Raw genomic sequence first — 12,132 nt, forward strand, 5'->3', positions numbered from 1 at the left:
CCTACACTCCCTCTTTGGTTAGAGGTGAAACAAATCCATGTTTCTAGATGGGTCTACATCGTCCCATATGAAGGAGAGGTAACTTATTTGGAGGACTCCATGGAAGACAGAAAAAGTTATTTTATTCCTTAACAAATATTATGCAAAAGTAGATAGGGACGGAGTCAGCTGAAAGGGTGAGTTATGTTAATTCCAACTAGAAACAAACCCTTAATTGTTTGATTCAGCCCACTGGAGTCCAAGAGTGGAGTGGGAAGTCCTGGCATGAGGGGCTGGGGAGGATGCAGGGTTCTGGCCACAAGCCCTGCATTTCTGGGCTCCAAGCTCCCCAGCAAGAGGGTGAATCTGAAGGTCTGCCCTGGCTCTGGGGACTATGACCTAATAGCTTTGTAAATGCCTGCCTGCCTGCCAGCAGCTGTACTGTACAATTTCTCATCAATTTCAGAATGCTTTAATACAACAGTATGAAAGCTGTTAAGCAATCCCTTCCTATGGGGAGAAGAAAGGCTCTGATTTGTGTCATACTGCATTTGTTCTCTAGCAGCAAACTAGCATTTCATGGGATGCCACACGCTTGGGAAATCGACTTTGGGTAGGAGATGCAAACTCAGGGTGCCTCGGAAGTCAGGGGGCGCCGCATGGTGAGCCCTGAGCTGAGTCCTAAAGCCCAGCCTTCCCTGACTGTTCACAGAGGCCGTCTGTCCTCCCAGCCTCTGAACACTCGCAGCTCTTCTCTCAGCTCACACCACCTTCTCTCTCCCACTCTGGTTATATATGTTCTCTGCCCGCGTGGTGGGGAGCCCTTCCCGAAAGGGACATGCCTGTTTTGTCTCTGACTGAGTCTAGTTGGTAAGTTTTGGTTTACGGCACCAAAAACCTCTTACTTGGCTTCCTGCTCAAGCTGTTCCTCCAGCTGCCCAATCTTGGCCTCCAGGGCTGAGATGGTGGCCTTGAACTTGGACTTGACAGCACCCTCGAGCTCCTGCAGCTTGGCCTTCAGCTCCTTGTTCTGCCGCTCCAGTTGCTGGCGCGCGTTGTCGCTCTTCTGGGCGGCGCTGCGCTCGGCTGCTAGCTCGGCGTTCAGTGTGTCCACCTAGAGAGGAGAGAGGAGTTTAGTCACTTGTGCCTGAGGGGTGGCACAGCCCTCCCTGGGTGACGGGCTTCTGCATGGGCCACCTGTAGCGTGGTCTTGCGGAAGCGGTCGTTGAGCAGCTCCATGTTGCTCTGCTCCTCTTCCAGCTCCTCCTCCAGCTGTGCGATCCGAGCTTCCAGACGCCGCTTCTCATCCAGCAGTGCGGACCTGGCAGGGAGAGGAGGAGGGGACGGTTCAATCGCAGCTCAGCACAGCACGGGAGCCTCAGGGAAGGCTCTTCCACCCACCCTGTTGCTGGAAACCTGAGCAGCCATCCTGAATTTTCTCTTTCCCCTGCACCCATCCCCGAATCCATCAGTAGGTCCCACTGATGACACTTCCAAACACCCTCCCCTGCTGCCACCACCCAGATGCAGGCCTGTCATCTCTCACCTGGACTGCTGGGGTGGCCTCCTGCTGCCCTGCCTGCCTCTCTCCAGCTGTTCTCCACAGACAGCAGCCAGAGTTGCTTTCAAAACGCAAGCACGACCCCAGCCTCCCCCCTGCTGAAACTCTTCAGTGGTTTCCAATGCAATGACAATCAAATTCTAACTACTCATGATGGCATGCTCAAAAAGGCACGTGATGGACCTTCAATTCAGTAATTAAGTGGAGAAATCAACTGAACTGGAAAAAAACATAATGACTTTTAACGAAAAAATGAATTCAGAGAAAGGTCCTATCTGAGGAACCTGCTCGCCAAAGCTAGCTGGAAAGTGAAGGCCTGCAGTGCCCGTTGGTGCACCCCACAGCTCCCACCTGCGGTGTGCAGGGCTCAGCAGGACTGGCACGGGTGCAGTGCCCGTTAGTGCACCCCACGGCTCCTGCCTGTGGTGTGCAGGGCTCAGCAGGTCTGGCACGGGGTACCATGGCTGAGGCAGCCCAGGCCCAGCGAGGGAGGAGCAATCCACCGGCTGATGCCAGGTGCGTGGACACCTCCAGCCTTCTCAGCAGTGCGCATGCCTGAAGGCAAAGAACCCACCCCCGGCCACGGGAGACTCACTTGCCAGAGGCGCTGTTGGCAATCTCGTCCGCCAGTTCATCTCTCTCCTGCTCGGCATGTCGGCGGGCTCGCTCAGATGAGGCAAGTTCCTAAGCAGTGGAGACTGCGTTAAGCTCTGGCTGTGAATAGTTTCCTCACCTGTGGAATCTGACAGTGCCTGGAGCTACAGCGACCGTGTTCCTGTCACTGTTTACTTGCACCTCAAGCTGTCACTTAGATTTGAGAAATTAAACTGGCAAGAAAATCCGCTCGGCGCAGGCCAGCCAGGTGGTGTGTGGTGTCAGCATCTGACATAAAAATGTCCAGAGGGAAGGAAGTCTTCATTGCCATAAGGGCTTTGCTGTCACCTCCAACGTTAAGAGGTGGCTATGTTCCTGCCCTTCTTGGAAAGCTGGTGCTTCTTAATATAAACTGAGCACGAACTTTCTACAAACCCTGAACCCTAAGAAACATGAGCTATACCAACTTATGGCCCTGAAGTATCTTTCACATAAACAGTTTGAGATCAAGGACGCTGGCTGCACAGACCCGTGTGGTTCCAGGCAGCGGTGCCGCAACAAGGATCAACGCCCCCATGGAGAGGAGGCAGGTGGGCGCCTCCACAGGGGCTCAAGTGTTTGCAGAGCTGGACCTCTGAGGTGGGCAAGGCCTCTTGCCTGAAGAGGACTGTGGCTCCACAGGGGGCGCTCAGAGGACTGGGCAGGACAGTGGGGACAGCCCTGTGCCTGCCAGACCACGGGAGGAACTGCCTGATGGCTGCTTTTCCACAAACTTCTTTGGAAAGATGATTTGCCATAGAAAGGAGTCAAGGGTGCATTTCCCTTATAAATGAGGGAACTGAGGCCCACCTGGATGAAGATATCGGCCCAAAGTCCTAAGGTGAGTCAGCAGCAAAAAGTCAGGGTCCCAACTCCCTGTCCAAGGCCCTTCCCAGCAGCTGCGGCTTCTGAGAGATGCCGCCTTGGCAAGGGCACACCTTGAAGGCGTCTGAGGAGCGGGGGCGGCTCGGGAGCTCCTCTGTCTGCTCCAGCACGTGCACCTGCCTTACGTGAGTGTGGCTGAAGGTCCTCTGACAGGCCTGGGTTCTAGCACATCCTGGCACACAGGGCAGGGTGGGAGTCAGGAAGGAAAAAGGCAGCAGACGGAATGTTCCAGACCTGATCCCAGGGCCACCGACTCCAGACAGCTCTACCATCTGGCCTCTGGTGTTTTGTCTTCTTGGGCCTATGAAACACTCACTGTCCACTAGCTGGGGGGGCTCTAGGCAGACTGAGGGACCCAAGGGAGAAAGGAAGGGACCCTGGGGCCTCTAAGCCAGATGAACAGAGGCGTTTGAGGGAAGGAAAAGTGTCAGAAATAGGGGGAAGGGCAGGGCCAGCTTTCCAGCTCAGTCTCTTCTCCCTAATGCAGTGTGAGTCAGGCCTTGCCTGAGAGTCTGAAAGAAACACTTTCAGAAAAAACAGTGTGGTACAGAGAATGCCGCTTGGACACTTGGGTAATGGCCCGGGAGCGCTCTCTAGGAGGCAGGCTCCAACAGCCACATGGCCTTTGGAGAAATGAGCATTTGGGGATCTCACCAATCAACTCCACGATGGATACATAGAGCTTACACATCTACTTCATTGATGAACACGCATCATTTTTAAGTACACACGGACACTTATAAAAACTAACTCTAGGTCCCAGAGCTCTTTCTCAGCATTCTCTGACCACAATGTGATAAAACTAGAAATCAACTTAAAAAACAAGCACATGCCATACATTTGGAAATTTAAACCGCAAGCTTAAATTATTCACAGGATGAAGAAGAAACCGTAATAGAAATTAGAAAAATTTAGAATTACATGGCAATGAAATTACTCCACATCAAAATTTGTGGAACATGATGAAAACAGATCTCAGAGGGTAATTTACAGTCTTTTATAAACATACTAGACAAGAAGCTTGAAAGCTGATGGGCTAAGTGTCCAACTCAAGAAGTCAGAAAAAAAAGGAGCAAAAAATGGTGAGATAGAGGACAGCAGGATGAAAACCTCTTGAAGCTGGCTCTCAGGTTCTCTCTCAGGGTCTGCTCGGTGTTTCCTGATCTGGTTTTGAGTTCCTTGTTCATTCCTGACACCTAGAGAGCCGTCCTCCTTTCTTGCAAGCTCAACTCTGCCTTTGCTAATATTTTATCCAATATTTGTAGGTGTTTGTATTGAGAGTTTTTTCATATTAACTGATAATAACATTTAACTTTTCAGGTTTGAAGAAATTTTGATTATCCATCATTTATACGGTAATGTGTATATTTAAATGTGCCTTGCACTGTTACAATTCCTATATGCAACACTTTATCAGTCTCTGCTTCATGAGAACTTACACAAAAGATAAATGAAGGAATAACAGGAATTCAATGAAACAAACTTCTCTCCTTTTAAGTTATCACATGAGTAGTGCTTCTGTGTAAAAACAAGGCAATTTTGCATCACCAAGGTTGGAGTTACACAGTCCTCGTGCTTATAAACACTTCTCTTTCCTGCACAGGGGAACAGGCCAAGAAGGTGGCCTGAAAAGCTACTCATCAGCTCCTTTGCCTTTTGCCAGGTAGAGGAATATATATGAGCAGTGTCGAAGTGATCACTTTGTTTCCAAACTGAAGCAACAAGAAGGTTGAGGACCATATTAAAAATGGATACTTAAAAAAAAAACCAAAAAATAAATAAAACAACAAAAATGCATACTGACATTACAGTGGGCTACAAAGATATTAAATTTTTTTTGATCTTGGAGAAATCTCAAGGGCAAATATATTTGTTGAACAAATGGATGAATAAGTAACAAACCAACCTCCTGCAATTGAAGGATTTCTGCTTCCAGACTCTTCAATTTCTTTTCACTCTCTTTGGATTGAGCAAAAATCTCATCTCTGGATGCACGAGCTTCTTCTAATTCACGTTGGTAATCCTTCATCTGAGCCTAAGATTAAATAAGAAGGTTGTGGGGTGGTTTACATTCTTTGTTTTAGTTAAAAAAAAAATTATTTTTAGAGTTGAGCCCTGGCTATGTTACCCAGGCTGGTCTCAAACTCAAGGCCTCAAGCATTCCTCCTGATTACAGGTGAGAGCCGCTGTGCCTGGCCCCATTCTTAGCTTGTAAACATGATTTTTTTTTCTAGATTATAAAAGTAATATACAGTCATTATACATATAAAAGTATATGGGAATGACAAGGATATCATAAGAAAACTACAGATCAAAATGAAATCCCTTATGAATACAAATGCAAAAATCTTCAACAAAATAGTAGCAAACTGAATCTGGCAACATGTAAAAAGGATTATACACCATGACCAAGCGGGATCTATCTGAGAATTGCAAGGTTGGTTTGACAACCAAAAATGAATTAATGTAACCATATGATCATCACAATAAATGCTGAAGAAGCACTTGACAAAATCTAATACCCTTTCAATATAAAAATACTCAAGCTATGAACAGAAGGAAATTTCTTCAACTCTGATTAAGGGCATCAATGAAAAACTGACAGCCAATATCATACTTAAGGATCAGTGACCGAATGCTTTCCCTCTAAAACATGAGCAACAAGACAAGGATGTCCAATCTTGCCACTTCTACTTAACACTGCAATAGAGATTCTAGCCATGGTAATTAATTAGGAAAGACAAAGAAATAGAAGATATCCAGATTGGAAAGGAAGAAGTAAAACTAGTTTAATTTGTAGATGACCTGATCTTGTATATAGAAAATCTTAAGGAAGACACTGAAAGAATTAGAACTGCTGGTAATACGGACAGTAAAAGAAAAGTCCACAAGAACTAATAGATGAGTTTAGCAAGATTGCGGGATACAAGATCAACATACAAACACCAATTATATTTCTATACATCAACTATGAACATTCAAAATAAAGCAATTACATTTATAATAGCATCAAAAGAATACAAACTTAGGTATAAAGAAAAAAAGAAGTGAAAGACTTGTATACCAAGAACTACAAAACATCACTGGAAAAAAAAAAAAAGATCTAAATAAATGGAAAGATTATCCATGTTCGTAGACCAGAAGACTTAATATTGTTAAAATAGCAATACTCTCCAGATTGATCTACACATCAACACAATAAACTATCAAAACCCAAGCTGGCTTTTTTTTTTTTTTTTTTTTTTTTTGGGTGGCAGAAATTAACAAGCTAAGGCAGGTGTGGAAAATCATTTATCTCATAAAGAATTTATATCCAGAATACAGAATTGTTTAAACTCAATAATTAAAAGACAGCTGTTTAACCTCATTAGTCATTAGAGAAATAAAAATAAAAGCCACAATGAAATGTCACTTCACACCCACTAAGATGGTTACAATCAAAAGATGGACAATAACAAGTGCTGACAAGATGCGGAGAAATTGGAACCCTCATACATAGCTGGTAGGAACGTAAAACTGCAGTCACTGTGGGAAACAGTTTGGCAGTTCCTCAAAGTTAAACACAGAGGTACCATATAACCCAGCTCAATTCCACTCCTAGGTATATTTCTGAGAAAACGGAAAGCACATGTCCACACAAATGCATATGAATGTTCATAGAGGCATTATTCAGAAGTCAAAAAAATGGAAACAACCCAAATGTCCAACTAGGGGACAGATGAATAAAATGTGGTAGATGTATCCACACAGCAGAGTGTTATTCAGTAATAAAAAGGAGTGTGGTACCTATTCATGCAGCTACATGGATGAACTTTGAAAACATCATGCTAAGTGGAAAACCAGTCACAAAAGGCCACATATTGTATGATTCCACTGATATGAAATATGGAACAACGGCAAATTTATAGAGACTGAAAGATTAGTAGTTAACGCAGGATGCAGCAGGGATACAGGGAATGGGGAGTGACAGCCAATGGGTAGAGGATTCTTTTAGGAGGGACCAAAATGCCCCAAATTTGATAGTGGTGATGGCTGAATAAGCCTATGAATAAACTAAAAAACACTGAAAACACTAAATTGGCGAATTGTATGGTATGTGAACTATATTTCAATAAAGCTGTTAAATAAAATCACAGTATTATAATTTATATTCTTTGTAATTAATTAGCATAATAACTTTTGTAATTAGTTAATAAAATCTTGAGCCCAGGCTGCAGTGAGCCACGACTGCACCACTGTACTTCACCCTGGGTAACAGAGTGAGACTCTATCTCTGCAAAAAAAAAAAAAAAAAAAAAAGAAAAAAAAAAACCTCTTTATATTTAGCTAAAAAAAAAAAAAAAAACATATGGAAACAAGTAAGTTCCTACCAACCTATTATCCAGAGATGACTTTCCTTCCAGGCTTTTTTCTAGGTATAGTATGTCTGCCTACATGTCTGTCTGTGAAAATGTATACACACACGTGTGTAGAGTTACAAGCCTAACTGCCCTACACGGTATTTTCCTTTATTCATTTAAGTCCGGCCATCATTCCCCACACACCCAATCACTTAGGTGGTTGGCAGTCCGTTGACATTTAGGGGGTTTCCACTTTTGCTATCATAAATAATAACACTTCTGCTAAAGATCTTTGTACATAACAATTTCTTCGTTATATTTTGTTAAATTTTCAAGATGTGGTATCAACAAGGTCAAAGGAAAAGTTTTCATCATTAACAGACCAGTTCCCCTGAGAAGTTGCTGCCATTCATGCTATAGGTGAGGGCCCACTGCCTGCCTGCTCACACCGTGAACTCTTGCAGAGATCACTTCTTGTCATTGTGGTAGTAAAAACTGGCACATCATCTGGGTAGAAAAATTGACGATTACAACAGACCAAAGAGATCACAAAAGCCACAGCACTAAGGGGTGGGTCAACATGACCCTCCTCTCGAGGTGAGGAAGGGTGGGTTTTAAGCATCGCCACAGGCTCTTAGGGCCACAGGAGCCCTGCATGGTGCCTCCACCCCAGCTGTGTTGCTAACTGCCTTCAGGTATCTCCTGAGGACACAGTGGACACACAAGCACTGTCTTTATGGCCTGCTGCCTTGCCCCCGGCCGCGCTGACAGTAAGTGCTGTGTCCCCAGGATGGCGCTGCAGTGCTGTCCCCCCCAGCTTCACTGCTGGACTCTGTAAAAGCCACACAGGTCACGTGGTGCTGGCTCTCAGTGGGGCCATGTGATGCCATCCAGAGACTCCATGGGCGGCGGCACATACCTGGAGCTTGCGGAGCTGCTTAATCACCTCATCCCGAGCTTTGTTCGCAGCCTCGATTTGGGCTTCGAGGTCCTTCAGGTCTATCTCCATCTTCTTCTTTGAAGCCACAGCAAGTGCCCGCTGTTTCCTCTCATCCTCCAGCTCTGCCTCGAGCTCCCGCACCTAATGGACAACGTCGGGTTATGCTGGGTTACATCCAAGTATCTGCTCACAGAACAGGCAGACTGTCCTCAAGTGGGGGCTCTGGTGACTCGGGTGAGTGGGAACTTCTGTTACTCTGTAGAGGTCTCTGTTACCAAACAGTTACTATCAACAGAAAACCACAGTAGCTGAATTTTGTCAAAGGGGTCTTTAAACACCACCACCTAGTACAAACCATCCCACTGACTGCTACGAGGGCATGCGAGAAGGCAGCCAGTGACCTGAGCTCAGGGTGTAGATGAAGCCAAGATGGAAAAACCCAAGACAATGCGGTAAGCATGTAATGAAGGCTGGGGTAGGCACAGAGCGGGTATGGGGTGGTTGCTAAGAGGTGCAGAGGACTAAGCGGGCATGCCTGTTTCCTAGAGCTGTGAGGACATGGGGCACGGCCATGTTACAGGGGCGTCAGAACCAGGCAGAAACTGCCTTTGATCAGCAGGAAAGTGGGGAGCAGTCAAAGCTGTCCAATGGAGGAGGGACAAAATGAAGGCCTGCTCTGGAGCAGGCAGATGGGAGAGTGAGGACGAGTAAGATGTGGGCTGGAAACTGAGGGGGACACACCTGTCAGCCACTCACTCACTCTGCGGCACTCTTCACTCAGTGAGCCTCCTAGTGTACAGTAGGGATGGGGAACTACGCTCACACTGTGTGAGGGATGCTCAGAAGAAGGTGCTCTGGAGTCCTTAAACCAAATCCTAACGCCTCTGTCACCAATGACGAGGACCAGACACACAGCTGTTGAGCTCCAAACCTTATCAGCCCATGAGTCCACAGGGACCGTGTGTCATTGCCTTGACATGGTCTTCCCAACCTGTCGTGCTTCTTCCACTTAGCCATAAATGAATGTTTCGTCATGTATTTATTAAGGTATAGGTCATAAATACCTTAATAAATACCTGCGCCCTATGTAGTGCTGTAGCAGCTGGAGGCTCAGGTGAGCAAGGAAAGGTCCCTGCCTTCACAGAGCTTCCGCTTCCTGCAAAGAGGATGATGGCTGGTGTGGGAGCTGGTATGGAGGCACCAAGGCTTGACGAGTGGTGGCTCCACTGGTCCTCTCCAAAGGAGAGAAACAAGGCCGCTCTGCTGCTTCTCGGCAGGGGTTGGCATGGGAGGGGAGGAGCAGGGCAGCTGCTTCCGCATAGTGCAGAGGTGCTCGTCATCTGTTTGCTGTGTTCTGCAGAGACCTGGGGCTGTACCTCAAGGCACAGGATAGCAGGAGGCTCCTAATGTAGAGCCACTTACATGAATTTCAAAGTGTGGTGGTTTAAAAAAATTTCTACAAATTCTTTAATACTCCCCATCTTAAAGAGTTGGAGCATAATCTCCTCTTGAATGTGGGCCAGTCTCAGTGACTTGCTTCTAATAAACACAATAAACAAGTGATCACATGAGACTTGGGAGATTAGTTCATAAAAGGCCCGGAAGCTTCCTCCTTGCTTGCTTGCTTTTGGATCTCTCACTCTCCTGAAGCTCCCTCCAGGACACTCAGGAGGCCCATGTGGCGAGCTGCTGAGGCCTCCTGCTGACACCATGTGTGTGAGCCAGTTTGGCACACTCCTCCAGCCCCGGTCAGGCCTTCGGATGATGCAGCCAGGGCCGAGGTCCTGACTGTACCAGAACCACTGACTCAACCGCTTCCCAGTTCCTCACCCACAGAAACTGTGACAAAAATGTTGTCACAGTTTGCACTAATTTGTTAAGTTTGGGGTAATTTCTTATCCAGCAATAAATGACCAATAATTAGTGGAGTCAAAATAACAAAATAAAGCAAAATTCAGTAATTCCAAATCTGGCCAGGCACGGTGGCTCATGCCTGTAATCCCAGCACTTTGCGAGGCCAAGGCAGGCAGATCACCTGAGTCCAGGAGTTTGAGACCAGCCTGGCCAACATGATCAAATCCCGTCTCTACTAAAAATACAAAAATTAGCTGGGCATGGTGGCGTGTGTCTGTAGTCCCAGCTACTTGGGAGGCTGAGACAGAAGAATCACTTCAACCTCGGAGGCAGAGGTTGCAGTGAGCCAAGATTGTGCCACTATACTCCATCCTGGGTGACAGAGTGAGACTTCATCTCAAAATACACACACACACACACACACACACACACACCCCAAATCCAAAACTTAATTGCCATGAACTGCAAGGGACTGGCAAAATATCCACAATTCATTTTTAAAGTATTTTAGACTAGAAATTTAAGATACATGCAGCAAAGTGTCTTCATTCAGAAAAGTATACAACTTATACATGGATAGCAGCTTTATAAAAGGACAAATTTAAATATCTGCTCTTTTTCCTTTTGAAGAGTGATCTCATTATTAGGACTTGGGATCCGAACCGCAGACATCTGCCGAATCACCATGTCTGGGATGCATCAATTCTTTCCTACACCCATGTTCTGAGACAAGGAACTTGAACCTAACCACGGATTCCTTTGGGAGTCCACTGAGGGCTTTCTAACTGATAAGTGTCTGGCTTGTAAGCAGCAATGATACTGTCTGGGAAATGGAAAAACCTAAACTAATTACAATAAAATTTAAATAATAAAATTCTCAAATGACCAAATACATTCATTTTACTCTACGTGTCACTCTGTGTTTACTCAGATGTGTTCTAACACGAATGAACAGGATACTGACCCAGAGCTGGGCTTTCAGAGCCTGCACCCCTTGTTGCGGAGGCCGGTCCCTCTGCCCTACCTGTTTGATCAGCAGCCGCTTCTTCTCTTCATTCTGCTCATCCCTGGTTTGCAGGTCCCTCTCGAACTGCGCCTTCATGGCCTGCATGTTGACCTCCAGACGAAGCTTGGCATCTTCCGTGGCCTGGAGCTCGTCTTCCAGCTCCTCCAGCTGGGTCCTCATTTCCTCCACCTGCTGCTCCAGGGCCCGTTTGGATTTTTCAAGTTCGTGAACCTAAACCACCGAATCATCAGGAAAGAGTTGACCGCGGTGGAGGCACGTGTGAAGAACAGCAGTCTTCCTGTTTTACAGGCCCACTCGTGGCATGCTGGCCACTTTGGTCCCCCTGGGCCGGCCCCCTGCCACATGCACACACATCCTTCCCTCTCCCCCGAAGGCTGCTGCTATTCTCCATTTCAGTGTATGCAGTTCAGAACTACAGTGCGGAGTTCTTTATTCACACGTGTTCTCTGGTCATCCTCATCTGATGACCTTTAAGCTGAGAGCTCTTCAGTGAGCCAAAGAACAAAGGAAACAGCCATGTCAGGGAACCTGTCTGTTGACTGACTCCTTGCTTGCTGTCTGTGAGGAACAAGTACAACAGTACACCTCTTCCTGCTGTAGAAAAGATCGTTCATATTGGAAAGCACATGTGGAAACTCTTGATTATTAGGGTGGCTTAGGCCTAAGAAGCAGGGCACAGTACACAGGCCTTGATCTTTCTCTGGACAAAGATGCCCCCAGCACCATTTCCCTCATTCTCTGCGCCAAGCACTGTGCTGAGAGCTCCACCTCCCGTGCCCTTTGATCCTTGCAGCAGCCTTTGGAGGGAGGCCTTGGTGCTGCTGTGCACCCCGTCTGGGGTCCAGGACCACCGCAGTTCTCACAGGGACAGGCGTGGGGAATCTTAGGACAGGAGGAAGGCCCATTTCTACAC

The 12,132-nt window shown here is 46.6% G+C and overlaps 2 protein-coding genes across 8 annotated transcripts in view; one reads left to right on the forward strand and one right to left on the reverse strand.

The window, feature by feature from the left end:
- The window catches only part of NDEL1 (nudE neurodevelopment protein 1 like 1), a 54,546-nt gene extending 43,456 nt beyond the window's left edge, over nt 1-11,090 (forward strand). Inside the window, exons 9-10 of one of the 2 annotated variants that reach the window (XR_009211194.1) lie at nt 8,459-8,572; nt 10,823-11,090. Coding sequence is in view for 1 of the 2 variants with exons in the window: in XM_032139180.2 (XP_031995071.1) it covers nt 10,823-10,919 (97 nt within the window). In the remaining variant the exon portion in view is untranslated. The remainder of the gene's footprint in view (nt 1-8,458; nt 8,573-10,822) is intronic. The other variant, XM_032139180.2, reaches the window with a different exon arrangement.
- The window catches only part of MYH10 (myosin heavy chain 10), a 156,218-nt gene that overhangs the window by 5,057 nt on the left and 139,029 nt on the right, over nt 1-12,132 (reverse strand). For all 6 annotated transcript variants that reach the window (XM_032139177.2, XM_032139174.2, XM_032139176.2 and 3 more), the window contains 6 exons: nt 11,217-11,429; nt 8,318-8,479; nt 4,965-5,093; nt 2,136-2,224; nt 1,177-1,300; nt 885-1,093 (listed from right to left, as the gene is read on the reverse strand). In XM_032139177.2, coding sequence (XP_031995068.1) covers nt 885-1,093; nt 1,177-1,300; nt 2,136-2,224; nt 4,965-5,093; nt 8,318-8,479; nt 11,217-11,429 — 926 coding nt within the window. The remainder of the gene's footprint in view (nt 1-884; nt 1,094-1,176; nt 1,301-2,135; nt 2,225-4,964; nt 5,094-8,317; nt 8,480-11,216; nt 11,430-12,132) is intronic.

Source organism: Hylobates moloch, unplaced genomic scaffold (genome assembly GCF_009828535.3).
Source record: "Hylobates moloch isolate HMO894 unplaced genomic scaffold, HMol_V3 SCAFFOLD_19, whole genome shotgun sequence".
NCBI classification, from domain to species: Eukaryota; Metazoa; Chordata; class Mammalia; order Primates; family Hylobatidae; genus Hylobates; species Hylobates moloch.